Genomic DNA, 27,357 nt, shown 5'->3' on the forward strand with positions numbered 1-27,357 from the left:
AGTCCTGATCAAATCAATAGCGCAAGCAATTCCGACATATGTAATGTCGTGTTTTCTCTTACCAAAAGCTATATGCTCAAAACTAACTAGCGCGATAGCCAATTTCTGGTGGAGCAATAAAGCAGACAGTAAAGGACTACACTGGATTTCATGGAAGCAATTGTGTACTCAACTTTCGGAAGGTGGGCTAGGCTTTAGAACACTAGAAGAATTTAATTTTGCCCTTTTGGCAAAGCAACTATGGAGATTGCTGAGATATCCAGATTCCCTTCTTAGCCGAGTTCTAAAAGGGAGATACTTTCGATATTGTAGTCCATTAGAGATACAAGTATCAAATCGACCTTCGTATGGCTGGAGGAGCATGTTGGCAGCAAAGCAGGTTCTTTCGTACGGAATTCGTAAGACCATAAGCTCGGGTTTTAATACGTGCATCTGGACTGAACCATGGATCCCATATACGCCAGCACGGCCACCCCAAAGTTTAACTAGTGAGAGAAATCCTTTGATTTGTGTTAACACCTTGATAGATTTCAACACAAAAAAGTGGAAAATTGAACGTCTTCAGGAACTCTTCCCCCCGAAAGAAATTACCCTTATTTTGGGGATTAAACCGAGCTTGAATGCCTCGAGGGACGTCTATTCTTGGACTCTGACAAAGTCTGGAAATTATACCGTTAAATCTGGATACGAAGCCGCGAGAGCAATCTCTCGCCCTGCTTGCGACCTCCCTTCTCAGGGACCTAGTGTTACGACACTTAAGGCACAAGCATGGAAGTTAAAAACATCACGGAAGCTTAAGCATTTCGTTTGGCAATGTGTGACTGGGTGCTTGGCAACATGTCAACGCCTGCATTATCGCCATATTGGTAGAGATAAAGATTGTCCTAGATGTGGAGCGGAGGAGGAAACTATAAACCATATGCTATTTGAATGCCCCCCAGCACGTCAAGTATGTGCATTATCGACAATCCCTTCCCATCCTATGGTGTTCCCTTCATCTTCCCTATATAGCAACCTCGATTTTCTATATGGGCGTGGCAGAGACTCTGGTGCAACTGATCAAAACTTGAGAATGTTCCCGTGGATGATGTGGTACATTTGGAAGGCAAGAAATAAGAAAGTGTTTGAAAATATCTCTGAATCTCCGCAAGATACACTGGAGAAAGCTATCCAAGAAGAAGAAGTTTGGAGAAGAGCAAATAACAGAGACTTAGCACCAGCGGTAGTAGAAGCATGCATACCTTCGATCCCAATTCCTCAAGAATCCCTTGTATGCTTTATAGATGGATCTTGGCATACAGAGGTGGATAGGAGTGGGCATGGCTGGATTGCGTCTATCGGTGATAGAATCCTGCACATGGGGCTAAAAGGATCGCGCAGAAGCTTATCCCCATTACATGCAGAGTTAGATACCCTTATTTGGGCTATGGAGTGCTTATTAGCGTTGGACTTGGATAAAGCCCTTTTTGCTACGGATTGTTCAGACTTCCTAAGGATGACGTCTAATATCGAGGATTGGCCGACCTTTTCATCAGAATTGAAGGATTTTATTCATTTCAGAGATAGATTTGCTAATTTTAGTATTAGATATATTTCCCGAGAAGATAATATCCGTGCCGATAAACTTGCGAAATGTGCAAGAGCACGAGGTTTCTGTTTTTCCCATGTAAGCTCGTCGGTACCTAATCGGCTCTCTTTCGAAGAAAGTCATCTCCGATAACTTAATATATGGGGTTTGATCGTCAAAAAAAAAAAAAAAAAAAAAAGTATATATATCCACGTTTATTCTGATTCTTTCAACAAAATTTCTAACGGTAGCTAATGTACATGGGTTGCATTGTTTACAGTCTTTTGTGTTAGAAATGTGTTAGAAATTACAGGGCCAAGTTTACACGAGAAGCATTGCTTGCTCAATCAATTCACATAGCTATCTAACTCCTGCAACTTAAGAGCCATTTCAGAACTTTGTCCAGCTTGTAAGCTTCTGGCAAGCGACCGTATAGCTCTAGAGATCAACTCTTTCTTCTGTTTATCACCCAAAGTGCTTGTGCTGCTTGATCCAGACGCATTGTCTTCCTCGTGCAATGTCACACACAATCCTCTCAACCAATCCTCTAGAAAAGAGGATTTCTGTCGGGTTTCATGCGACACCAACAAGAAAATATTAGTCACAAATACTTTAAAATCAAGCAATAAAAACAGTGGTATTAACAACAATAGCTGCCAGTTCTTACTTTTGAAAGAAATTCTGTCAACGCTTCGAAATGACAGCTTGAAACTAGGCTCAGGAGATGCAGCATGGTTGAGGTTAACTGAAACGAGCAGCTGGACTTTAGAGACATCATTCATCAATAACCTAAAATTACGCCAACATGGTTTTTACCTGATTCTCGAGCGATCTCTTGTATTTGAAATTTGTTGGCGTCGTCTCTCTGTCATAATGCAGACTTTGCAAAGTATGCTCAACACCTTTGACAACATCAGGGAATGATCTCCCATAAGCTGCAATTACATTATGTGCGAGAAACGAAATTAGCCAAGCAGTGTAATCCCAAAACACAAACAATATGAGACAAACAAATTTTCGTCTCTAAATCAATATAGCTACAGGGGAAGAGAGGGAGAAGAGGGATAGAGAATCAAAGTCACCAAGTGGGGTTCCTGGGACAGCTAAAGCGGCAGCAGCTTGTATTCTTATCTTAAAGTTTGATGCATCACGAAGCAGCAATAGTAGAATACTAAAAACACTTGGAGCCCTGCAAAAGAAAAAGAAAAAAGTTAATAGAGGTCAACGAGAGAAGCAGCTTGGATAATAGAAAGCTAAAAGATGCTTACCAATCCATATCTTGCAGTTTTATTGTCTCATTGGAAAATAAATTGCTCAACGCATGACAAACATTCCATTGAACCTGTACAAATTTCTGAACTCAAAGTATGTAGTATGATATAGCTAAAGGATGCGTCCTTGCGTAACTAAACAAACCAAACCATATCAAACTGAATTAACGTTTCTGTATAAGATATTCTTATCAAACCAAACAAAAATTACTTAGATATTAATTTAATAAGCTTTCTCTCAAACAAAACTTGGCCGACTCAAACCAAACTGATTGAAACCCACATGCTTAGATCCAAATGAAGCCATCTCATTTACTTCTACTTATCAGCTATACCTTAACATTACCAGTAGTAACACAGGAAAGAAATGCTTGCACGGTTCTCTCCAACCACCTTGTATCTCCCGCACAGGATAGATGGTGAGAATTTGATGAATGTTGATGGGGAAAAGGTAATACATCTTGGTCCATTGACTTTCTACATGTCATGCATCTCAATTTTACATATTTTGAAATACTCCCCAGTGCCCGAACTGCATTGGATTTCACCTAACAAGGGAATTACGAAAATGATAATGGCAAATGTGCTCATAACTACAATACTAAAAACAACTGTGTGATCCACAGAAAAAAAAAAAAAAATCTTCTTGCCAGTTTCGACATCCATAAAGAACAGAAGAGTGCAATGAAATATGTATTAGAAAAACAAAACATTTGGATTACAAGCTATGGAGAGAACAACTAATTAATTTTATAGAGAAATATTTTGGAATGGAGGAGAATGTCACTGAGTCGAAAGAGATGCTATTTCATTACCTTGTCCCCATCCTCAGTAAGGCGCAAAGCACATTGTATCAGTGCGTCCAGAACTTGTGAAGTTGTATTTAATCCTACGTAGGAGGATAAAAGAAATGTAAATCCAGAAGTTGTATCGGATCTAATTATAACGTCAGCACTAGTACCTTCAAAGGACCTCTCATCGACGCGGTATCGCAGAGAGTCGCATACATTGGCCAAAGCCCATGATGCTGTTATACGCACCTGATATGACAAACATTAACCCATTGCACCTGATATGATATAAAATGCATAGCTCACGAGAACAAATAATGGAAAGTCAGTAATGCAATACCGAGGTCAAGGAGTCGCGGGTATTCGCTTCAACAGCTATGAAAAACTTTTCATATATCTCCGCACTGCTTCAACAAAGATCTTAAAGTTCTTGACCAGGGATATCTTTCCAGGGTTGAGTTAGGATAAGAACCAGAATGTCAACAGACTGTGATTAAGGGTTTAATTACCTTAAAGATGTTTCTGGAAAACATGAAATTACACCAATAGCTCGACAAGCTGCTGATCTGACTGAAGGTGTTTTGTCATGCAAGGCAGCGGCTATCTACAAAACTAAAACACGTCATGCACATATTCAAAAAATAAAGTACGAACAATCACAAAAAGGCTCCACTACTTACAATTGATGAAGTAACAAAATCCTTTTCCTGCTTACTGAAAGCGGCAAATATGGTGGATGTAATTCCAGCAAAACAAGTAACTGTAGTGCTTCTCACCTTCCAAACATAAGAAGAAATTCAGGACATAGATATTATGCAAACTACAGCAACAGCATCTAATAGATATTAGGTACTATTAGTTGTACAAAAACAAAAACTCGTCAAGTTAAACCCACCACCGAAGAACCATGGTGTAACACCAGAACTATATGTTTACGAATAGCCTCAGACCATTGCTCGCATCCTGCCTGAAAAATTGGCTCCTGGGCATTCTCAAATCCATATGATGGCGCAGATGAGATTCTTATTGACCTTATGCAGTCAGATGTAAATGGTGTATCCATTAATCTATCGTACTGAAGATCTTCTGTTCCCTTAAATCCAGATATTGCGCGAAGGCATCCATCCAAAACCTACATAAAATCATGTGTAAGTTCTTATTGTAAACGTGGCTCAAAGACAGTGCTCAAATGGTTTAGCTGTTAAGCTAGTTTCTTTCTAAGACACAAAATCAAAACTAAACCTGAGCATGCTATCAATCAACAATGAAAGGCCCTGCTCCAGATAAGCTAGGGAATATAGAAGATGTTTTTAATTTCAAATATATAGAACGTGGTTATTTAATATCCTGCCTTAATAGCAGCTGTAAGGACTTTATCCCCAATATATCCAACAGACTCTCTAACTGAAGCCTTCCATGTCGTTGGGGAAACTTCATCAACAGCCGACATCAAAAGTTTATACACGAGGACAGAGACCCGTTCCCAGTATGCTGGCACTAAGTTTGGGTAACTGAGAGCCACAGCTCGGAGGACCTGCATGAAAACCATATAATTTTGCATGAAAACACAGGACATGCAATGTAGCAGCTCGCATTATCAAAACTCTACAAGAGAACTATAAACTTTGTCTAGAATAGCATAGGAATTAATAATAGGGAAACAAAAGTCAGCGTATTCCTCAATCATGACCCAGTCTCAGAACAAAAATGTTAAATATGCACCTGAAGTTATTATTTGTATATCCTTCTACTTATATAAGAACTCCTTAGAAGGGAAAACAACTAAAATAAGAACAACCTAATACCTGAAGAGCCTCAACGCATGTTGATGCGTCAGAAAATTGCTCAGCAAAACGAAATAAGGTAGAAAGAACTCCTGAATTCCATTCACATTCATCGGATCCTGAAATGACTTCAACAAAGAATGTCAAATACATATTTATTGGTTAGGACAGTCATCATAATGGAACAGGTGCAAAAAAGAATGACAACCTGCTGATGTCTCATCCAAAAGCATATTATGTACTTTCATTTGAGGAGGAAAGGTAGAGAATGCAGCTGTCAGGCAACCTATTGCGGCAACCTATGCAAAACAGGTCATGATATAGGTATGGCATTCACAAGACCAATATTTTTAAGAGAATATGCTTGTGTTCACAAATAATTAATTCAGCAAGTTAAAAGCGTGAGTTCCCAGCTCAGCATACCAACTATATGACTTAAGCTAATGAAAACACGACTCTAGACGCTTGTTCAATGTTTGTACCGTCCAGAGAAAATACCAATATATTTCTCCTCCTATTGCTTCCCTAAGTCGACAAATTTATATATGTGACTAAAATTAGTTAAAATCCTATGACTTTAGCTAATGGAAACTAGGATAGTCCAGGACAGAAAGCCTAGATATGAAATCGTGAATTCATATCTCTATCATAAACAAAGACAGCAAACAGACAAAAACAACTTAAGGAAAATAAAGCACTAACCAGCAGACCAGTTTTATCATTTTTAAAAGGAAACCCCTCATTGATCCTAGCATGCAGAGACATTATAACTTTTGGCAGCAATTCTCCTGGCATTCTCGAGTAACTGAAAATGATAACAAACATTAAAGAACAAATGAAAATCTCATACACCAAAGTAGTTGCAATTTTTAACAAGAAATAACATCAGCTAAACAGAGCTGGGCCTACACACATATTCATGAAGCTTTCGCAACTCACTTACAGAAAGGTAAATCATAATCAAGGGCTTTTAAGGTTTTACGATAACGGACCTTTGTAAAGATACAACACTTTATATCATTAATCATGAGGAGCTGACAAGATAAAACAGAAGAAATGTACGTACGGTGTGCTTGATATCAAAAGCAAGAGGATCTTGAACAGCTGAGTCAACAATCTACCATGATTATCGCTGTGAATCAAATGTAGAATGCCTACACTCATACGAAAGGCATGAAACTCTTGGTCAAGAAGGAATTAAGTAATAGCCAAATAAGAAGATAATAAAGGGAAAGAAAAGTAATATCTTTGAAGCACCTGTGTGGAGTTGCATTAATATTCGACCAAGGGAATTGGAGAGGGGCATAAACGATCCATATTTGGTGGATTCCTTGTACTCTGCCACTTGAAGGAAAATAGATGAAGGCCCATCCATCATGATGGCAAGAGCTGACGCAGATGCAATCCTTACCTAGACATTGCAAAATAAAACAAAAAATTGTTCTCAGGATTCAGCAGTCACGAAGTTGAGCTAGAAAAATATCTCTAGCTATAATCGCTGAACCACAAAAGATGTAAAAATGGAGAACAGCATGCCTCAGTGATCTAAAAAGGGACAAGAATAACCACCTTCAAATGAGGATCAAAAAGCAAGCAGGTCATCAGAGTAGCTTCAGACTTCCTGTAAATGATCTCGGAAAGTTAAGGAGACAAGAAAATTTTACGATATGTTGACAAAAGATCTTGTAGGTAAATTTTCCACCTTGGGTTGAGTACATCACTGGTTGGAAAGAGAGTCATCCACTGAGTGGTAAATGACTTTGAATCAGCCTGACAAAGATCCTTTACAGGAGAAAAAGAAATTGAACAAGTAATTGTCACTGAAAGTTAAGTAGAAGATGAGAACCAACTAAAAATAGAACATTAATGTTACTCACCTGTATGCAAACTATCGCAGCTATTCTAACCTTCGAGCTTTGGGAACAACAAGAATCCCGTACGGAAGCGTCACTGTCACTAAAATCAGAATCTGATGATATAACATCAGAATTACCAGAATCATGAAGAGACAGGCGCCGCCAGTCACAAGACACTGGCTGCTTAGTGTTCAAATCATCCCTCTTGCGCAAGTGGGGTGGCCTATAAGGAGTATTCTTGGCGTTCTTACTTACTCCAGAAATCAATGTGGAAAGCTTGACATTTAATTGCTTATCTTTGTGAACAACATCAGAATGAGGTGGGCCAGTAAGTCCAAAACAGAAAAACAGTCTCAATGCCGCTATGAAACTTGAGACCTGCAACATAAAAACTTCTGCTCAAACAAAGAATAAAAGTTTGCATATGCGGAGGAGGAGCAAACTCTAAGCTAAAGCTAAGAGGAGGAGCAAAGGCTCTCAAGAGCCCACTTACGTGATCAGAAACAGGACATTTTATATTGGTAAGGACCTCGTGCACACAGTCTAAAAGGCATGAATAAAACCTGCAGAAAAAAAATGAGATCAATATTACCCAAGAGGAACGACAAGTCTAATATAACCCAGGAAAAAACAAAAAAACAAAAGGCATCATTGAAAAGCCCTTAAGACGCACCTCCACATAAACCGGTCTTCGACAAGCTGGCCCTTGGATGCTAAGACGTCCATAACTTTCCTTAGAACCTATATCAGGATGCACCAACTTAAGAAACAAAGCATATTAGAGAAATTAGAGGGATCAATCAGTGAAGGGGATGATTACCTCTAGCGTGCATTGGCAGACGTCAGTAGAAAACAAAGACTCAGACACAGAAAATGCTCTGCCAAACATGTCAAAGGCAAGAGCCATGGATTCCCATAAGCTATAATGTTGAGGCAGATTATTTTCCACATCTAAAGTAGGAGGAGGGTCTTGTTTTGAGAGACCATACGATAAAACTAAATCCTGGTGTAATAATGGAATTATGCGCAGAAGAAACTTGACTAGATGAATGTTCTCCTCCGGATGGGAGCTATTTCCGTGGTACATAGCGGCCAAACGTCTGGGAGAAAAGGGGGAGAGATTACGAAAACAATGGCAGCAAGACAAAATCAAACCAGAGAGTGAGTAGTAATAACCTTAAAGTCTCGAAGCATTGGATCACGGGCTCGATTCTGGAAAAGTATGCAGTGGAATAGGGTGAAGGCATGGGTTGGCGCAGAAGAAACTCCAAGACACAAGCAAAAGAGTGAAGAAGGAGCGGCCATGAAGAAGAATTCAGTTGCAAAAGTACACGAGCACAAACATCGTGAATCTGGATTTGATTTGATTATATATCAGTTGAAGGAAATTAGTGTTTAAAAAAAAAAAAATTAAGGAGGAGAGAGGAGGAGACGACGCACCAGTTGACAAGTACGGCGAGAGACAAGGATCCAGTCAGGACCATCATCAGCTTTTGAAACCAAATCGAGCAGGAACAAGCAATCGGAAGTGAGCTCGTGCGGTGGGAGGTGAGAGACGGCAGAGAGAAGGGAATGGGATTGAGAGAAGAGTAGATCCTGAAGCAACAGAGGAAGCGGCGGCGGTGGAGTGGTTAAAATTTCGTCCCTGAGGGAGAGAAACGCCGTCCGCCACCTTCCCGCGCTTGACGAAGCTGCCGCCGTGAACATGTTCAGTTTCCGGGGTTAAGGTGAGAGCGAGCGACCCCAGAGAGAGAGAGAGAGAGAGATTAACGTGTTCCAGAGTTCACCAAGATATTTACATTTTTATTCTCTGTCAAATTAATCTTTAGAAATCCCGTAATTGTTAAAATTGTCGTGTGATTCCAATAAATCACAGTGACTTGACAATTGACTTTGAGTGTAGAGGAGAAACCAGACATACTCTGCCACCCCATTCTCCTGGCAGAAGAGAAACACATTATTACCTTCCATAGCGTAATAAAGAGCATACATTGAGCAGCTTGGTAATGGCAGAGATCAGCCGCAGTTATGCTTCTGGTTGCTTTGCTTCTGTGGTTTAGAAGATGAATTGTCTACAGGAGAAGTGCCTTTCTCGTCTACATATCCGTACTAATATCACATAATGGTTTTGATTGGTAACTCCCTACCGCTTTGGTATGGGGTATACCGTTTTGATAATCGGTATGTTACCTTGGAGGCCATTGGGCATCGCAAAACAACTAAATTTAAGATTCAACGGTGAACTTCACCATATACGTCAATGCGGATCAACGTTCAAAAACTATATATTACGAAAGAAGACAGGATCACTAACCAACGAACAAGTTCCCTCGTAATTCTTTAGCTTGTTATATCTATTAGGATTTATGACAAGAAGGTCTCTTCTTCGGTCAAATCAGATTAAGGCACATCAATAAACATAGCAAACAGAATAATATCTCGCCTTGTCATCATTCAGACATGTAACGAATAATACATATCGTCCGTGCTCAATCCTCAGAACACAGGAGTGCGTACTACAACTCCAGAAACCAACTAAAAACATTTGAGAAGCAGAAAACTACGCAATGAGATGCTCCACCTTTTATGTTTTAGGTAACACCTGGTCAACCCCACCCTTGTTTGTTCCTTCCTCTTCCATTTTCACACTTGTTTCCTCCATTTCCACTGGGTTTACTCCTGTAACCTGCAATCAAACTATCTACTTCAGAAAACCATTCCCAGCCTTTCAGCCCTGTCTATTGTTTCATTTTTACCTTAGTGCTTCCATTCTCATCTATCCCCACCTCGCAACCTTTGCCACGCTCAGTAACTCCTTTCAGTCCATCCTGCACAAACATGTCAAGATTAACAAATTAATTTCTTCAACTTTCCGAACAAGAGTCATTCTGAACTAATAGGCTACATACAATTAAGGACAATTGAGTCTGGATCAGGAACAAGAGGAGACGGTTTAGGAATTGAGAGGCAGGGATGATTTAGTTCAGCTCAGCTTAGCAAGGTCACATTTTCTAATCAAGTCAATCGTTGGATCCTGTGCTAAATTATCAAATCATCGCTAAAGATTCGCTACCCTCAAGTGACTGTATCGGCAGCTCAAATTAACTAATTCAATGTCAGAATGAGATTCATTCTGGAATTTTTAGGTTTTGGGGTCCCGGGATGAGAAAAGGTATGTGATGTTTTTTGGCCACACTGCGCAAATAAGTTTCAGTACTGGAAAATGCTGTCAACCTAGATGAACTAATGACTTTAAATGTCTAAGCATTCGATACGAATAAGAAATAATCCGGTAGTACCTTGTCCTTTGTATCTGGTTCAACAGCTTCTCTTTTTACTCTGCTTGGTATAGGTTTACTGCACAATGGGATGCCGAATTAAGTAAAATTTACACCGCTGAAAGGAACCCCCAAAAAAAGGAGGAAACATATATATATTTCATACCGATCATAATCTACATCCATATCTGAATCTGGATCCCATCTTTTATCTCCATCTTCTTGGTCTTCATCAACCTATAAGTAACAGAAAAAGCGTACTTTACAACAATATCATTGGTAAACAACCAGAGTCATCCATCAAAGCATAATTCTACATATCTAACTGGGTGAACATTATTCACCAACCCCAGCTGATTAAATTAGAAAATTCTTATTGTAACTGTAGTTAAAAACTCACCAAAGACCATGAGGAAATGCAAGAAAGAATGTGTAACACAAATATAGGAGCCAACACACTTCAAATGATTTGGTCCAGAGACATACCTCGGGAGCCTCTGTATCTGGTGGCCTTTCCTGAAATGGCACACTTGGAGCATGCTGAAGCTTAGAGAGATTTTGGAGAAGGTCATTGCGAATCTCTTCAAGCATCTGACGAGAATTTTTATTTTCCATGTTACTTGGAGCAACGTGAAGTGTATAGTCTGGACCAAAGTATTCATAATATTCATGCTCCGGCATCTTGTCTTCAACTTCAACTCCAAGTGCAACTCCAGTCTGTCATATAAAGATTGTGTTGCAATAAATACGAAGAAAAACAAGAGCAGCAATATAATGAAGAGAGGGAAAGTACCTCGTAGCACCAGCAACGGGCAACATTTCGGATGGTGTAACCACCACCACCCAAGAGAAGTAGGGGAACATTGAATGATCTCATAAATTTGACGCACTCAGCATGACCTTTGATGGAAAGATTAAAGCATCCCAACCTATCACCAGACAAAGAATCAGCACCGCATTGCAATACCACCGCACCTGGTCGGAAAACTTCCATCACTTTCCCCATGATGGGCTTGAACAAGAGATGATAGCTCTCATCGTCAATTCCATCATCCAGCGGTACATTGAGAGAATAGTACTTTCCGTTTCCATGACCTATATCCTGTATATGACCTGTGCCGGGAAAGTAGTCCCCAAATTTATGGAAGGAGACGGTCATAACCCTGTCAGTAGCATAAAAAGCCTCCTCCACTCCATCACCGTGGTGAATATCAATGTCAACATATAGAACGCGCTGTAAGAAAACAAGAGAGGAAGAGTAAGAAGAGACTCATCAGAAACCATCCCAGGACATGTATCATAAATCATAATAGTGCGTGCGGGAGACAAACCTCATGCTGCTTAAGGAGCTCTAGGATAGCTAGGACGATATCATTGACATAGCAAAAGCCAGAGGCCTCGCACTTCTTAGCATGATGGAGACCACCAGCCCAGTTGATGGCAATATCGCAGAGGCCATGGTTAAGCTTGACAGAGCCACCAACAGAGCCGCCAGCATAGGTCTGGCAAAAGGAATAAAGGCCGTCAAAGACGGGACAATCTTCACCAACATTGAAGCGCTTGAGCTGGCGAATCTGATCTTGCTGGGTTTCAGGGGTGATGCTGCGGAGAAAAGAGACATAGTCGTCGGCGTGGAAGCGGCAGAGGTCGCGGTCGCGGGCAGGGAAGGGTTTGAGAACCTGCATATGCTGGAGGAGACCGTAGTGAGCGAGAAGGGCATGGGTCATGCGGATGCGATGGGGCTTCATGGGGTGACCTTGGCCATAGTAGTAATTGCCAACCTCAGGGTCATAGAAATAGCAAACTTTCCTCTTCACACCATCAGGTCCGGACGCCAGCGAATTGCCGCCAGTATCCATTCTCTCTGCACGCAGATCCATCAAACTAAATCTTAGAAAGAACAATAAAAATGATAACTAAACCCTAGCCGCAGAGTAGCGGAGCCAATTCGAATGACAACAGTAATATTCAGAATCAAATCTTATGTGCAGAGGAGAAAGGTAAACAAGTGAGGACATCAAAACCCAAGACAGTTGACGGAAACTGGAAAAACGCAGACAAGGAACAGAGACTGACCTTTCAACGGTTTGTTGTAATCACAGTCACAGTCATATGAAGTGAGAAATGTTGGCTGCGACTCTCTCTCTCTCTCTCTGTGGATTTCTCCTTCTTTCCTTCCGAAGAGAAGAGAAGAGAGCTCTTTACAAACTTTGGTTTCAGAGGTTCAAAGGAAGGCGCAGTCGGGAGAGCCTCCTCCCCTGTGTACCATCTATGTTTGTAGTCTACACTCTTCTTCTCTTCCGACCTTATTTTTACTCTTTTTTTTTTTATTAATGTGAAACGAGTCATTTAAAAAGGCCCGTTTTTAATCTGTTATGGCTCCGACCCACTTTTGATATGTTGTGATTTAATATAAGGCCCATTAACTGGCCCATTGGAGAGCCGACTATGTTTTGGCTTGTGTTATTATGGTTCTCGCGCTGAGGAACGACGTATCAACTGGAAAACAGAGTAAAGAGCAGCAGCACGCAAGGCTGGTAAACTAACATTAACAATTGCTTTTTTTCTCTCTTTTTTGTTCAATATTTTCATAAAGCTGATTGGAAAGGGGATGGAGATATCAACGCATTATGTGCTTGGAAACTAAGACAAACAATATATATAATGAATGGGTGGGTTAACACTTAACAAGGAAGGTAGGCTACAAGTATCCAAGTAGATGGAGAAAGAGGCAGAAAAAGAAGAAGATAGAAAGATACAATGTGGGCGAGGAGGAGGCATTATTGACATTGCAGGTAAGAGGAGTTGGAGCCAATACAAATGATCTACAGAGCGGGCAAGTGAGATGGCCACGGAGAAGCCAAGGTTCTATGCAATTCATATGGAAGAGATGAGCGCATCTGGGAAGATGGGTCACCACATCCTCAGCCTCAAACTCCGCAAGGCATATCGGGCAGCAAATTTCCTCCTCCTCCTCTTCCTTGTCCCCAAACATCACTCCCACTAGGTGGTAACCGTCATCATCATGCCCTTCGGCATCTCCACCATTCTTCTTCAACCTCCCCAAAGGAATGCATACACATGTATAGAACACTATGGCTGCTGTGCACAAAGGCGACCGCGGAAACAACAATGAAATCATCTTACTCCAGCTTTCTGCTTCTTTACCTCACTCCTTCCCTCTATTTTATAGGCTTGTTATCATCAACTCCGGATGATCATCGAACCTTGAATTCGGCAGAGTGTAGGGACGGCGCCGACCCCACCTCCCACCTCTTATTATATTCATTTGTTGTTTTTCTTTAATCAAGTCAGCGATTCTCCCAACTCCAAGAAAACTCTTGGAGAGGTTATGGTCAACGTACGAGATGCACATGCTTCCATCTTAAGCACTACCTGATATTTGCATATAATAATAGTAATGCCTAATGACAAGAGAAAAGAAAACAAATAAACAATGCAAGAATCACATGACGCCAAAACGAACAAAAGATGGCATTGAAATCACCACCCATCCAACTCACCTTCATCCCTTAAACCTCGGAATCATCACATAACATAGTCAGGACTCAAGGGCACGCCTATGTATAGTATATATTAAAAGCAAGAAGTCATTCTTCCACCAAAACAGGCCTTGACTTTGCGTCCACGAATATAATACAGCCGACCAAATCAAGTAAAGATCTCCGAGTGAATTATAAAACTATTTTAATGTTGACTCCAAGCATTTTGCTGTACCAGATTTGTATTCAATACCGGTGGACAATAATGTAGTTTTATGCCTAGTGTCTCAGTCTCAGATAGCAGAGGATCACCATTGTTCACAGTATCATTGCAACAGTCACTACAAAATTGACTGATAAACCTCAAGCATAATTTGACACCTTATGCCACCAAAAAAATGCTAAATCTACCACTCTGCTCACTCTAGTAGCATCTTATTCATTGAACTTGCAATTAATGTTAGAATGCATGAAAACAGGCAATGACCCTTGGCATGAATAGGGGGGCTCGCTGTCGGCTCAATCTATGATTTACATCTACAACTACACTTTTTAGAAGACAAAGGAGAAGACTTGATATCAGACTCCAAGCAAAATGGAAAACACTCACAAGTTGAAGTAGGAAACACGCAGATTGATTATCTCTTCCAAGCTTGTTATTACAAGTAAAGAAAACATTTTTTATGGAGACGGCATACCTAAAAGCACTGCGTAAGTGATAGGACAATCAGAAGGGTTTCTCGATTGGTTTCTTCTTGAATATGGCTTCCCAAGCCAAAGACGGAAAGGGGGCCCTTTTGTCCATGAACTCCTTGACAGCCTTAGCATTGACAGCAAATCCTTTTTGGTTAAAGCCATCGATAGCCAACTGAGCATGTTCGACGCCCATTTCTCTGCACAATGCATCAACCAATCCAACGAAAGTGGGGACGTTGGGAGAGTGACCAGCCTCGAGCATCTCACAACAGAGAGCAACAGCATCATCTAGCATGTTGCAAGTATACAATCCCTGAACCAAGACACCATAACTGAAGGCATTTGGGGAGATCCCATTGGTCTGCATTTTCCTGAAAATCCTCTTAGCGTCCTCAATTTTATGAGCCTTGCAAAAGCCCTCGACGACAGCAGTGTAGATAACGACCTCAGGGATTGTACCCTTGTCACGCATCAACCCGAAAAGCTTCATGGCCTCCTGTACAAGCCCATCTTTGCAGAGGCCGTCAAGCATGGCGACGGCGTTAGGAATGAGACCTCCTTCCTTCATCTTCTGGAAGATCTCATCGGAATCTTCAGGCAGGCTTGTTTCTTCCTGGGGGTTTTGTTCCGTTTTGGGGGGTTCCTGATTGACTCCGAGTTTGAACTGCTCGAGGAAGCCATGGTCAGACAGAGTATTATTATCACTCTTTCCAAGGTTGTTGTGGGCTTGTCTGGCGGGTGGAGGATCTCTATGAGAGTTGGTGGAGGATCTCTCCCCTCGCAAGGGTCTGTTGGGTAAAGGCTCTGGGGGGTTCTGCTGCTCCTGTTCTTGACCATTTGACAAAAAGCGTGTTGCGGACATCGTAACACGAATCTTCTTCGCCATCTGACTAGCAAAAACGACGGCTTTCGAGGAGGGCATCATCGTACTCTGCCGCTAATTCGAAAAATTAGGGTTTTTTTTGATCGGAGGAGGAAGGGAAGGGTTTAGTTAGAAACGAAGGCTTGACTTGAGGGATATAATAGTCATTTACTCTGTAAAGGGTATAAAGAAAGACACCGCTCCTCCTCTGCGGATAAGCTTCTCTCTCACTCTCTCTCTCAGTTCAATTGGATAGGCGGAAAGAAAGGTAAATTCCTCTCTACTACTACCTTGAGTTAGCCAAGGTAAATTCCTCTCTACATCACTCTACTTAAAAAGCAGAATTTGTTATTTGGTTGTAGTCAGTGGCGGCGTCTTTCAAATGGAGGTCACAAATACCAGCAGCAGCAGTATCATGTGGTTCTTCAGGGACAAAGGTTTCGATGATCCGAGCATCGACAAGATGTTGAGAAAGTGCAAGCAGTTGGACAAGGCCCAAAGCGAAGTGGCATCTGAGAACTGGGACTACCTGAGAAACATTGTTGGCATCCAAGAGAGAAAACTCCCTTACATCGTCTCCCGATGCCCCAAAATCCTTACTTTACGCCTCGATGAGAGGCTCATTCCCATGGTCGAGTGCCTCTCCAGTCTTGCAAGGAATCCTCGGGAAGTTGCTTCCGCCATTACCAAATTTCCTCCTATACTCTCTCACAGCGTGGAAGAGAAACTCTGTCCCCTTCTTGCTTTTTTTCAAGCCTTGGGTGTGCCTGAGACTCAACTTGGCAAAATGATACTTTTCAACCCGAGGCTTATCAGCTACAGCATCGACACCAAGCTCACAGTGATGGTCAGCTTTCTTGCTAGTCTTGGCCTTGACCAAGATGGGATGATCGGCAAAGTCCTTGTCAAGCACCCATTTCTTATGGGGTATAGTGTTGATAAGAGGTTGCGGCCTACCACTGATTTCTTGAAATCTTCCGTTGGTCTCACTGAGGATGGCATCCAGTCGTTGGTCATGAATTTTCCGCAACTTGTGTGCAGAGACGTTACCAAGGTTCTCAAACCAAATTATGATTATCTCAAGGAGTGTGGGTTTAGAGATGCCCAGATAGCAACCATGGTGTCTGGTTGTCCCCCAATTTTGATTAAGAGTATTAAGAATTCACTACAACCTAGGATCAGATTCCTAGTCCAGGTGATGGGAAGAGGCATTGATGAAGTGGCTTCTTATCCTGAATTCTTTCACCATGGATTAAAGAAGAAGGTAGAATCACGGTTTAAACTTGTCAAAAGGAACAACATTGACTGCAGCCTTAGAGAAATGCTCGACTGTAGCTCAAAGAAATTTCATGTCAAGTTTGGCTTTTCAGAGGTAACTGCATCCTATGCAAGCCTTTAGCTTTATATCTCTCTAGTTTTCCCCTTCATCAGGCTCTCTCTCTCTCTCTCTCTCTCTCTCTGCAACCTATTTTCAGCTTGTGTTAGAATTTCACTTCACTGATTGTGATATCAATAGAGTGTTTTCCAGATATCATCGATTCCAACACTTTTCTTATAAATGCATAGAGTGATGTCCCCTTGTTTTCAGGTATCCAACTGCAATCAAAACCACACTCCGTGACCTTTCATGATATCCTTTAAGCAAAAAAAGCGTGTAGTGTGATATTAATATGATGATGATTGGTCTAGCCAGGATTAAAGTTTGATATATAATGTTGTTGGATAAGTCATTCTTGGCTTGTGATTCTTGCAGCACCTGACAAACAAAATAGGAATCTGCGTAGCTTAACTGCAGAACAGAATATGCTGCACGCAGCTCAATGCAGTCGACCAGATAGCTGAAAGTATGGGAAGGTGAAAAGCATAGACAGCTGTTTCTTGATCTTCACTACTCCGAGTATTACAGAGTATCAAAATAATGTTGTGAACAATTGCACTATGCTGGTGGTGGACCCTGTCATATAGTATTGGAGAGGGCCGTCAAGCGAAATCCACTATGCTCTCTTTTGGATGTCACGAACATTTCATTCTGACAACCAGATTTTGTGACGGTCAAACTTGAAATTCTGGTTGCTTCGAATGCTCCTTTTCACGGTTGTAATAATCGTATTTTGGTTCCCCCTTTGGATCGGCCGACTCAAAAAAAAAAAAAAAAAACTTTTTTAAGTCTGAGAGCCCAAATATCAATTTTACCAAAGGGCCCAAAGTTAAAGGACCAGGCCTGCCTACAAAGTCGCTACTTTGGTTTCCTATAAACTGCTTGCCGTTTTAGATTTTTAGACAAAACCGTCCATCACCGAGTTTGGATCCAACACAGCAAGAGAACACGAGTACTAAACTCCGTCGGGTCGCGGAAGCCATTGATTCAGTTACCAGTTACTACAACAGTACAAGCTTAGGGTTTGAACTTTTAAAGTGGGTGGGTTGTGACCTTGCCAAAACCGGAAGAGGGATTGAAGATATCTTGTTTATAATCGCAGGTATCAACTCTCAAACTCTCTCTTTCTCTTTCCAGTATTGATTTTTCATTCGCTTCTGCAAGTTTCAAACGTTGTTCCTTGTGATAACCACCCATGACTTACCAATTTAGGATTAAAAGTTGTGGTTGATAGTGGCAGGGATAAGGAGCAAGTAAGGATGAGCGAGAGGACCCTGGGAAGCGGGGTCGAGCATGTATTGAACTATCTGAAACGTAGGCAGCTCGAGAATCCTGGTTTCTTGTACGCAATGGAGGACGACTGTGGGAATGTATTTTGGGCGGATCCAACTTGCAGGTTGAATTACACCTACTTTGGTGATACCGTAGTTTTTGACACCATGTACAGGAGGGGTAAGAGGTACCAAGTGCCATTTGCTGCCTTCACCGGGTTTAACCATCATGGGCAGCCTCTTCTTTTTGGTTGTGCTCTCATTCTCAACGAGTCTGAGTCCTCCTTTGCTTGGCTTTTCCATACTTGGCTTCAAGCAATGTCTGCTCCCCCTCCTCCTTCTATTACAGTTGAACCAGATCGGCTGATACAGGTTGCTGTTTCTCAAGTTTTCTGTCAGACCCGCCTTCGTTTCAGCCAGCCCCTCATCTTCAAGGAAACTGAGGAGAAACTCGCTCACCTCTATCAGTCGCATCCTAGCTTTGAATCCGAATTTATAAACTGCGTTACTGAGACAGAAACGGCTGCCGAGTTTGAGGCATCTTGGGACATTCTCGTCAGAAGATATTATCTACAGGATAACGACTGGCTTCAGTCCATTTATAATGCTAGGCAACAATGGGTCCGTGTCTTCATCCGAGACGCCTTTTATGGGGAGCTGTCTACAAATGAAGAGAGCAGCAGTTTGAACTCATTCTTCCAAGGGTTTGTAGATGCATCAACTACGATGCAAACGCTCATACAACAGCATGATAAAGCAATTGATAGCTGGCGTGAGAAAGAACTGAAAGCAGATTATGAAGCAATTCACTCTACTCCAGTTATGAAAACTCCCTCTCCCATGGAAAAGCAAGCTGCTAGCCTGTATACAAGGGCAGCGTTCAACAAGTTCCAGGACGAGTTTGTTGAGACCCTTGCAAATCCTGCAAGTAGGATTAGTGATTCAGGAACTCACACCACTTACCGTGTGGCTAAGTTCGGAGAAGTTCACAAAGGTCATACGGTCAATTTTGACGCTCTTGAGGTGAAAGCTATTTGCAGCTGTCAAATGTTTGAGTATTCAGGGATTATTTGTAGGCACATATTGGCGGTGTTCAGGGCCAATAACGTTTCTACTCTTCCATCTCGGTATCTGCTGAGGCGATGGACCAAATCAGCAAAGACTAGAGGCAGTGAGGAACAACCCGAGTTTTCAAACAGTTGTCAAGAATCTTTAACCGTCTGCTACAACAATCTACGCCAAGAAGCAACCAAGTATGTGGAGGAGGGCGCCAAATCTATTCAGATTTATAAAGTTGCGATGGATGCCTTGGATGAAGCTGCCAAGAAGGTTGTTGCTGCAAGTAACAAATTTAGAGGAGCAACACCTGGAACTACACTTCCCAACGGCGATCCATACCCGTCTGAGGAAGCTCGAGAAACTACAAGTGCAATGAATCTTCCAGGGGTAAGCGAATCTATTGGTGGTACTCGATAGTTTTATGACATTTATATCCTCTGTTCCTTGGGAATAAGTACTTATCCAATGTAGGGTGAAAAGGAGAGGACAATACTTGAACTGACAACTGAATTGGAGAGGACAGGCCAGCGATGCGAAGTTTATCGAGCAAACCTGCTGTCTATTTTGAGAGATATGGAAGAACAGAAGTTTCAGCTTTCCCTCAAGGTACAAAATGCTAGACTAAGCTTGAAAGAGTGAGTGCTACCTGCTGGATACATAACATCACAAGCTTATGCTGTTTGGTATTGCAAACATTTATGGGAATCAACTTCGTCTCTTACTCATTATGAAATGATTGGGAGTACTTATTGCAAAGGCTACCTACTGTGTAATAGGGAAATCCTGAAAATTGGGTCCCTTTTTCAAAAACGCTAAGATATTGTACAATGTAATGAGCAATCAGATGAAAAGCCAAATAATTTAATTAATAGAATAGCAGTTGGAACATGTCACTTATTTCACAGATTATCCTTCAAGCTAATTTTAATGTTCTGCACTTTGATGGACACTTGCAACTTTTGATCATCCATTTCTTTCAAAACTGAAAGTAGGTTAGTCCTGTAAGCTTCACATTTCTTGTTTGCTAATTCCAGCTCGTTTCTGAGTTGATTAATCTTCTTGTCCATTTCGTCCTGCAAAGTTGGAGGAAATATGGTGATGCAATTGGTCAGCAGTAGAAGCACATAGCAAAAACTGAAGACCTTGCAGATTTATGGGAGATTGCACGGTACATGTTCACAATGTGGCAAAAGCAGAAGAAACGATACTTTAGATGTGCAACGTTTATAGAGCAACAAACTTGATTAACATTTAATTTTTATCCAAAGAATGCAAGTATCGAAAATAAAATGAACCTCACCTCGGGCTGAGCCGGCACATCTTGCTGACAGTCCTCATTGCAACACATCCGTTTTCCATCAGTTACAGAAGAACTCTCTTTAAAGTGCCCGTTCGCCATAGTTCTTCTAACTTCCTTATTCATCGCTAGGGACACAGTCTTGGCAGCTTCTTGCAGAGCAACTACTGCAACATCACAAGTATAAAGAGATTTGCCTGCTTCTTGCAGAAAATTAGAAGCTTTGTGGCGTAAGGTGTTGTATCGGACGGTATGAGACTCCAGGTAATTAGCATACGCATGCAAATTATAATCATCAAATATGACGCTGCTTTTGGCATTTCTGGTCCATCGTTTTAGGATGTAGTAAGGGGGAAGCGTAAGGAGATTGGTGACCCGGAAGACTGCCAATATATGTCTGCAAATGATGCCAGAGAACTCAAACATCTGGCAACTGCAATTTGCTCTCATCTCCAAAACGTTGAACTTGATGAAATGAGCCTTGTGAGCCTCTCCATATTTTGCAACGGTATAGGTAACAAGATCCCCATCATCGTGAGCTTTGGATGCCATAAAAGTCAGGGTTCCAACTAGTTCTTCCTGAAATCTGATAAACAATTTCCTTGTATAAAGGTCAGACGCCTGCTTCTCCATGGGAGATGGAGTCTTGAGAACAGGAGGTGAGTTCATAGTATCATAGTCTGCTTTAACTTCTTTCTCGAGACGACTCTCCAAGGCTTTTTCGTACAGCTTAAAGAACTGGCTTAGATTGGTTGAAGCGTTGATGTAACCATCAAAATACGAATTTATACTGTCACTACGGTGCGCTAAGGACATTTCGGCAAAAAAGGTATCACGGAGATAAACTGGGACCCACTGGCGGCGATCGGAGTACAATGCTTGTAGCCAGTCATGATCGCGTAGCTCATACTTGTCAAGAAGTGAAAACCAACATGACTCAAAATCCTCAAGGGACTCTGTCAGATTGACACATTTGTGGAAATCAGACTCAAAGGAAGGATGCGTGAGGAAGACATGCGACAACTTGTCTTGACATTTCTTGAAAATATGCCATTTGCAAAAGCGATGGCGGGCGGCAGGGAAAACCTGCATGATGGCTGCACGGATAACAGCATCATGATCGGTGGTGATTGAGACAGGAGGGTGGGCGGACATTGCCGCAAGCCATGTATTGAAAAGCCAAACAAAGGAAGCCTCGGTTTCATTGATGATAAAGGCACAGCCGAAAAGAATGGGTTGGCCATGGTGGTTAACACCAGTGAAGGGTGCGAAAGGCAAACGGTACCTGTTGGACCTGTAGGTGGTATCAAAAGTGACAGTATCCCCAAAGAAAGCAAAATCCGTTCTAGCTTTAGGATCAGCCCAGAAGACATTACCCACAGACTGGTCTTCTTCGGTGGTTCCTCCCTGAACAGCGTAGAAGAAGTTAGGGTTGTCGGCACTCATCTGCCGCAAGTAGTCAAGAAGAAGCTGAATCTCTCCTTCTATGCTCTTCTGCCGATTGTTCCTCATATAATTCCTACAGTCCACTTCGGTGAAGCCAACCTTGCTGATGCCACCGTACTCTTTGATGAGGGCGGACATAATCCTGCGGGGGCCCATACCTGCAGCTTGAAGCGTGTCAATCAAGGTCTTGGCTGGGCCAGAGATTTGCCTGTGAGAGCGGAGACAGTGGACTTGGTCGGGAGGAACGAGGTCATGGTTGTGCTCTCTGACAAAGCCAGAGACAAGCCATTTACCAGAGTCGTGCATCTTGACAGAGAGGGAGGCTTTGCAACCGACTCTAGTGATGGTCCTGGGGCGCTTGATCTCCCTGTCCTTGGTGCGCTTCTCGTTCATATTCCTGAAACCTTCTTTAGCACAAACAAATTGCCTCTGGATGATGGCTCCATCTCGGCGGGAGCGGCGGGAGGAACTGACACGGGTACTAAAGCCGATGCGACGGGCATACGAGTTGTAGAAAGCCTTGGCAGCTTCTTCTGACTCGAATTCAAGACCATCGTAAGGCTCGAGATCCAGGAGATCCTGCTGCTCCTCCTCCTGATTGGGAAAGTAATTTTCGGAATTGCCAAGAGAGATACCACAAGGCATAATTGGGCTGTCGAGCATATCATCCTCGTCGAGACCATGGTGCTCAATATCAATAGCGTCGTCATCAACATCTCCCCCACTACTAACTCCGACACCAATATCGAAGTCGAGCACTTCATTATCCATCATCAGGAATGGAATGGAATGGAAGAACAAGGGTTTTTATCTATCTATTAATGTCCACAGGCAGGCAGGCGGATATGGAAAACGCATAAACCCACTTACAGTCCCTTAAACGGTGTCGTGGTTTGATTTCAAGCAGAGATGGGATTGGAAGCGAACGCGTGCGTCGCTTTTACAGGGGAGAAAGCAGAAAACAAGAGAAAGGGGGAAGCTGATTATAACAGATTTTTTGAGGCGGGAGTGATAAGAAACGATGATGAAGATGAAGAGAGACGAAGAAGGTCGAACAGTGAAGGAGGAGGAGGAAGAAGACACCGAGAATCGTCGTCGGGAGAGACGCTGGTGCTTCCTAAAATTTTGCCCCCTTTTCTTTTTTCTATTAAGCAAGGCCCATTTCGTCATTCACTTTATGAGGCCCACCTTCTTTTGTGCGGCCCGTTCTCAGGGCCTTTCCGTTTTACTACGTATTAATGTTGTTTTATTTATTATATCCAGTTGTGAAAGAAGAAAAAGTTAGAAACGAAACGATGATACAATTACTACAAGCTAATTGGATTACTCACATTATACAGTCATGAAATCTTAATCCAGATATATATTGTTGTGTGAAATTTTACTACCAGAAACAAAACAAAACAAAAGCACACACACACAAAAACAAAAATACATAGTGATTGAAAGTACTTTTGATTTAGTCTACAAAAACTCAACTCTTGCCTAAATGGATTTACGGGAATTGAAAACCACCGCCTCCAACACCCTCAGCAGCAGCAGCAGGTCCGGTGTTCGGGTTAATGGCCGTCCACAGTAGAGATATGGTGATCGCAATTAGACCTGCCCACACAAACACTATCGTTGGAGTTTTGCCTCTCCGTCCCATCAATCCTTTTGCGAATGGGTACAAATGAGCCAACACCCAGAAGCTGAAAAATGCTCCTCCTATTAGCTTGCTCCACTGTGGCACCGCTTGGTATATTGTCCTGACGAACGCCACCACAATCGCTATTATGTTCACCATCGCTATCACTATTGGGGGTATCATCAGCGACGACCATTTCACTATGTACAAATCTGCGTATATGTCATCGTTGTCATCTCCCCCTGACTTGGTCGTCAAGGTAAAGGAGATCTCGATTCCTGCTAACACTTTTAGGATTCCTTGCACAACAGCGTAGAGGTGAGAGCTTGTTCCAGAGATAAGCCACCACTGTTCATTTCTCCACCATTCTTCGAGCCCGATGCCAGACCACTTCACCTCCAAGACCGCCAAGCCAATCAAGCATATGGTGATTATAAGGAGGTATACTAAGAAGGAGATACTAAGCGTCCGCACGATGAACTGTCCAGAGAAAAGAGAGAAGGCCGGAAGAAAGCAGTAGAGGATGAGAAACAGAGAGGTGAAGGGATATATTCCAACATTAAGGTACGCCAGACGTTGGAGGAACTTGAGACGCTTGGAGGCGAGAATGGCATTGTTTCTTGAGAAGAAGATCTCAACAGACCCGGTGGCCCACCGCAACACCTGGTGAAGACGGTCTGTGAGATTAATGGGTGCAGAGCCTCGAAACGAATCTCGCTTGGTGATGCAGTAAACGGATCGCCACCCACGATTATGCATGCGGTATCCTGTGACCACGTCCTCTGTCACCGACCCATAAATCCACCCGACTCTATCTCCCCACTCCGTTTTATCCTCATACCAACAAGAGATTGCAGAAACAGACTCTGCCACTGTGGTAGCATCAAGTGGGTCGCGAGGGACTCTAAGGGCTCCGGGAGGGCGACCGTACTTGACAGCAGGGTGGTCTGCCAACGGACGACCTTGGAACTCTGCAACAGGAATTGACTCAGCTAGAAGTGTGGAGTTGCCAAAGCGCTTAGGGAGCTGTGTGACATCAAGGTCCGGGTCAAAGTCACTAGTGGTTAGAGCCTCTGTTTCTGATTCCTTCTTCTCGAGAAGCTTGTCAGGATTAGGTGGATCAAAACCGTAGAGGGCAAAGCGTCTAAACATAGTACCTGTTCCGACATATACTGGTCCCTGCAAAATTTAAACTCATTGTTATTAGTGATGATTTTCCTTCCCAACCTAACTTAATATTTGTATTGTATATGTGGTTTTTTATATATATAAAAAAAAAAAAAAAAAAAAAAAAAAAAAAAAAAAAAAAATTACCTGTACACCGTCGAGAGCACGCATATTACCGTCAAAGAAGACAGTGTTATTGTTAGCATATCTATCAGAAGGGTCGATGCCTTCGAATCTTTGCGGGAACTGAATGTAGCAAATGTCTTCACCACCTCTGTCCATCATAAAACACATCCCTTCTCGGATGGCCTTGCAATTATAGATGTAATGATCACAATCAAGATTAAGAATGAAAGGTCCATTTGAGAGAATAGCAGAGGCACGAACAAGCGCATTCATGGCTCCAGCTTTCTTGTTGTGATCATAGCCCGGCCGCTTCTCACGTGACACATAAACAAACATGGGCAAGCGGGTGTCTGTATCCGAAAAGTCAACGATTTTGTCGTCGCTATTACCAATTAAAGGATCACTACTAGGTGGTTTCAACATCACCTGCAGAATCCCAGCATGATCACCTTTGGAATGCTCTCGAGTAGCAGCTGCCCAAGTTCCAGGCCAGTGGGTGCCGTCGGCCATCCACGTGGCTTTGGCGACTTTGACAGGTTCTGTTGGATCACCTCCGCTCTCCCTCATCTGTTTCAGAGCCTTCATTTCCTCCCTTGCATTAAACGCATCTGATCTCCTCCGTATCGAGTCAGGGAGGCCGTTGATGCGAACCTTGAACTCATCATACTCTCTCTTAATCTTCCTCCTATCCTTGACAAAATCTATTCTGCTCTTATTTTTTGTTGGATCTATCTTCAAACTAAAATAGGTATCTGGATTTCGGGGTTCAATGTTATGTTTGCGACAAAAGGGCACCCAAAGATCAGCAAAGCTAGCAGCTTCTGCCATGGCTTCGAATGATAGAAGGGCTCCTCCATCATCAGATAGATAGCATGACACCTTCTCCACCGGATAATCAACGGCCAATATGGACAGAATAGTGTTGGCGGTGACGAGGGGTGGCTCTTTCTCTGGATCTGCCGTTGACACAAAGAGGTCAATACCTGGGAGGTCGGACCTCCCTGTTGGGTTGGAGGGAGATGGCATGTCAAATTTGTCACGAAGCACTTCCAGGTCAGTGGACCGGTTTATGGGGCACAACTTAGGGATCTGGTCTAGAATCCATGAGAACCCGAACCAAAGCTCGCATATTATTGACATGAGCCATAACCATATGGCGTCTTCGTTAGGGTTTCGGATCCTCCAAGTTAGAAAAAAACATAGCACGACGAAACGAATGGCTATTAATAATCTGTACGGACTTATGATGGCGGCTGGGATTGGGATGCGTCGGCTCAGTGGCCGCCATGGTTTGTCAGCTGTTTCCACCATGCCGCCTCTCATTCCTTCATCCATATCATCGCCATACATTTCGTCTTGAGGCCAATACGCATTACCGTAACCATATGTGCCTTGCGTCTCGAATAACCATCTGTTATGATCAAATTCGCCGTTTTGGTTCCTCTTCATCATAGACATGTTGTTGTTGTTGCCACGTTGGTCTTTTCCTGGAGCGGGTAAGGGGAGAGCACCACTGGAGAAGTCAGGGGTATCATCATCCATGTCTCCGACTTTGTATTGTTCCTTGCATCCTGGACAAAGACCTGTCTCTTTCTGGGCGTCCACGAAGCAATCCCTACAGATCTTGAACCTAATTATTAATCAATCACCATGTTAGTCTTGTGCAACAAGTAAGGATACCATCAATATATAATGCATAAGTTTTAAGATAGACGATACCGGCATTCACATGGCATCACGTCCTTTCCTCTCTCGTCTTTCATGACTTTCCCGTCGCAAGCAGGCATGGCGCACGAAGAGCCTTTAGCGCCAGCCATCTGAGGGTGTGTGACATCTGAATCGATGACTTTGTCCATAAGATGTGCACGTGTTACACTGTTGAAACCACCAGTAAATAAAGAATTGGACACGTATTGCTCTTCGGCTTTGGTGGCCATGGGCTGGTTGTCCGGCGTCGGAGGTATGTGCACCGTATAGTTAGAATAATCCCCAGAGAGCTCGCCCGATAATTCAATATTATCTCGAGATAAACTCACGTATCGTCCGCTAGATGTTCGTCTAGCGAATTTGACGGTTTGGCCGCTACCGGAATTGTTACGGACCTTCTTAGTATTTTGAGGAGGCGTGGACGCCATTGTGAAGCCAAACAAAGGCGCTTGGTTTCTGCGTGAATCAGTGTGATCATGCAGTATAAAAAATGAAACGTGAGTTTTTACGTTCCTGATGGTTTGGGGGAAACAAAGAAGAAAAGACAAGGAGGAGAGGATTATCAGGACATAAAACTGTTTATGCTATGGATCTCTATTTTTGGGCTTCTCTGTATTATGCAGTATGCACCAACCAACCTATTTTTGGAAGCTCAAGGGTTTAGTTGTTTA

General features: G+C 42.5%; 7 protein-coding genes and 1 pseudogene across 18 annotated transcripts; 2 read left to right on the forward strand and 6 right to left on the reverse strand.

Annotated features, from left to right (window-relative positions):
* Positions 1-1,771: 1,771 nt before the first annotated feature.
* Positions 1,772-9,414, reverse strand: LOC104720723 (uncharacterized). 5 transcript variants are annotated; one of them, XM_087473887.1, is made up of 26 exons: positions 8,710-9,414; positions 8,446-8,621; positions 8,090-8,369; positions 7,943-8,010; positions 7,763-7,832; positions 7,291-7,647; positions 7,116-7,195; positions 6,983-7,034; positions 6,671-6,824; positions 6,480-6,567; positions 6,116-6,218; positions 5,622-5,712; positions 5,435-5,532; positions 4,981-5,163; positions 4,525-4,761; positions 4,310-4,405; positions 4,139-4,233; positions 3,970-4,033; positions 3,800-3,878; positions 3,654-3,727; positions 3,174-3,386; positions 2,836-2,909; positions 2,650-2,756; positions 2,384-2,502; positions 2,235-2,312; positions 1,772-2,130 (listed from the first exon to the last, which is right to left on the reverse strand). In XM_087473887.1, the coding sequence occupies exons 1-26, from the start codon at positions 8,974-8,976 to the stop codon at positions 1,915-1,917; spliced, it is 3,519 nt and encodes a 1,172-aa protein (XP_087330013.1). In that variant the 5' UTR covers positions 8,977-9,414; the 3' UTR covers positions 1,772-1,914. The 5 variants fall into 5 exon arrangements, with proteins under 5 accessions (XP_087330013.1, XP_087330015.1, XP_087330014.1 ...); XM_087473889.1 differs by having other exon boundaries at positions 6,671-6,751; positions 8,710-9,403; XM_087473888.1 differs by having other exon boundaries at positions 2,836-2,921; positions 6,671-6,751; positions 8,710-9,403.
* A 237-nt stretch (positions 9,415-9,651) lies between these two features.
* LOC104720725 (histone deacetylase 19) lies at positions 9,652-12,884 on the reverse strand. The gene is made up of 8 exons (XM_010438600.3): positions 12,624-12,884; positions 11,879-12,411; positions 11,341-11,781; positions 11,034-11,264; positions 10,714-10,784; positions 10,569-10,626; positions 10,026-10,097; positions 9,652-9,955 (listed from the first exon to the last, which is right to left on the reverse strand). Exons 2-8 carry the CDS (start codon positions 12,404-12,406, stop codon positions 9,854-9,856), a joined length of 1,503 nt encoding a protein of 500 aa, XP_010436902.2. The 5' UTR covers positions 12,407-12,411; positions 12,624-12,884; the 3' UTR covers positions 9,652-9,853.
* Positions 12,885-13,180: 296 nt separating this feature from the next.
* Positions 13,181-13,836, reverse strand: LOC147933481 (RING-H2 finger protein ATL18 pseudogene; annotated as a pseudogene). The gene has a single exon (XR_015570939.1). The product of XR_015570939.1 is annotated as an RING-H2 finger protein ATL18 pseudogene (transcript).
* A 763-nt stretch (positions 13,837-14,599) lies between these two features.
* On the reverse strand, positions 14,600-15,671 carry LOC104720728 (pentatricopeptide repeat-containing protein At4g38150). Its single transcript, XM_010438605.3, has one exon. It carries the CDS (start codon positions 15,669-15,671, stop codon positions 14,778-14,780), a length of 894 nt encoding a protein of 297 aa, XP_010436907.2. The 3' UTR covers positions 14,600-14,777.
* A 159-nt stretch (positions 15,672-15,830) lies between these two features.
* On the forward strand, positions 15,831-17,774 carry LOC104720727 (transcription termination factor MTERF6, chloroplastic/mitochondrial-like). 3 transcript variants are annotated; one of them, XM_087471671.1, is made up of 3 exons: positions 15,831-15,876; positions 15,971-16,980; positions 17,197-17,774. In XM_087471671.1, exons 2-3 carry the CDS (start codon positions 15,991-15,993, stop codon positions 17,227-17,229), a joined length of 1,023 nt encoding a protein of 340 aa, XP_087327797.1. In that variant the 5' UTR covers positions 15,831-15,876; positions 15,971-15,990; the 3' UTR covers positions 17,230-17,774. The 3 variants fall into 3 exon arrangements, with proteins under 3 accessions (XP_087327797.1, XP_087327796.1, XP_087327798.1); XM_087471670.1 differs by lacking the exon at positions 15,831-15,876 and having other exon boundaries at positions 15,977-16,980; positions 17,362-17,774; XM_087471672.1 differs by lacking the exons at positions 15,831-15,876; positions 17,197-17,774 and adding an exon at positions 17,137-17,191 and having other exon boundaries at positions 15,991-16,980.
* Positions 17,362-20,204, forward strand: LOC147933482 (protein FAR1-RELATED SEQUENCE 9-like). Of its 5 annotated transcripts, none has more exons than XM_087471665.1 (3): positions 17,362-18,088; positions 18,221-19,703; positions 19,788-20,204. In XM_087471665.1, the coding sequence occupies exons 2-3, from the start codon at positions 18,246-18,248 to the stop codon at positions 19,953-19,955; spliced, it is 1,626 nt and encodes a 541-aa protein (XP_087327791.1). In that variant the 5' UTR covers positions 17,362-18,088; positions 18,221-18,245; the 3' UTR covers positions 19,956-20,204. The 5 variants fall into 5 exon arrangements, with proteins under 5 accessions (XP_087327791.1, XP_087327793.1, XP_087327792.1 ...); XM_087471667.1 differs by having other exon boundaries at positions 17,884-18,088; positions 19,797-20,204; XM_087471666.1 differs by having other exon boundaries at positions 17,884-18,088; positions 18,227-19,703.
* On the reverse strand, positions 20,162-23,227 carry LOC104774216 (protein FAR1-RELATED SEQUENCE 5). Its single transcript, XM_010498874.2, has 2 exons — positions 20,617-23,227; positions 20,162-20,389 (listed from the first exon to the last, which is right to left on the reverse strand). Exons 1-2 carry the CDS (start codon positions 22,831-22,833, stop codon positions 20,216-20,218), a joined length of 2,391 nt encoding a protein of 796 aa, XP_010497176.2. The 5' UTR covers positions 22,834-23,227; the 3' UTR covers positions 20,162-20,215.
* Positions 23,228-23,343: 116 nt separating this feature from the next.
* On the reverse strand, positions 23,344-27,298 carry LOC104729128 (cellulose synthase-like protein D4). Its single transcript, XM_010448019.2, has 3 exons — positions 26,699-27,298; positions 25,001-26,609; positions 23,344-24,865 (listed from the first exon to the last, which is right to left on the reverse strand). Exons 1-3 carry the CDS (start codon positions 27,112-27,114, stop codon positions 23,555-23,557), a joined length of 3,336 nt encoding a protein of 1,111 aa, XP_010446321.2. The 5' UTR covers positions 27,115-27,298; the 3' UTR covers positions 23,344-23,554.
* Positions 27,299-27,357: the final 59 nt, after the last annotated feature.

The sequence above is a fragment of the Camelina sativa genome, chromosome 11, assembly GCF_030686135.1.
Source record: "Camelina sativa cultivar CO46 ecotype springtype chromosome 11, ASM3068613v1".
NCBI lineage: Eukaryota > Viridiplantae > Streptophyta > Magnoliopsida > Brassicales > Brassicaceae > Camelina > Camelina sativa.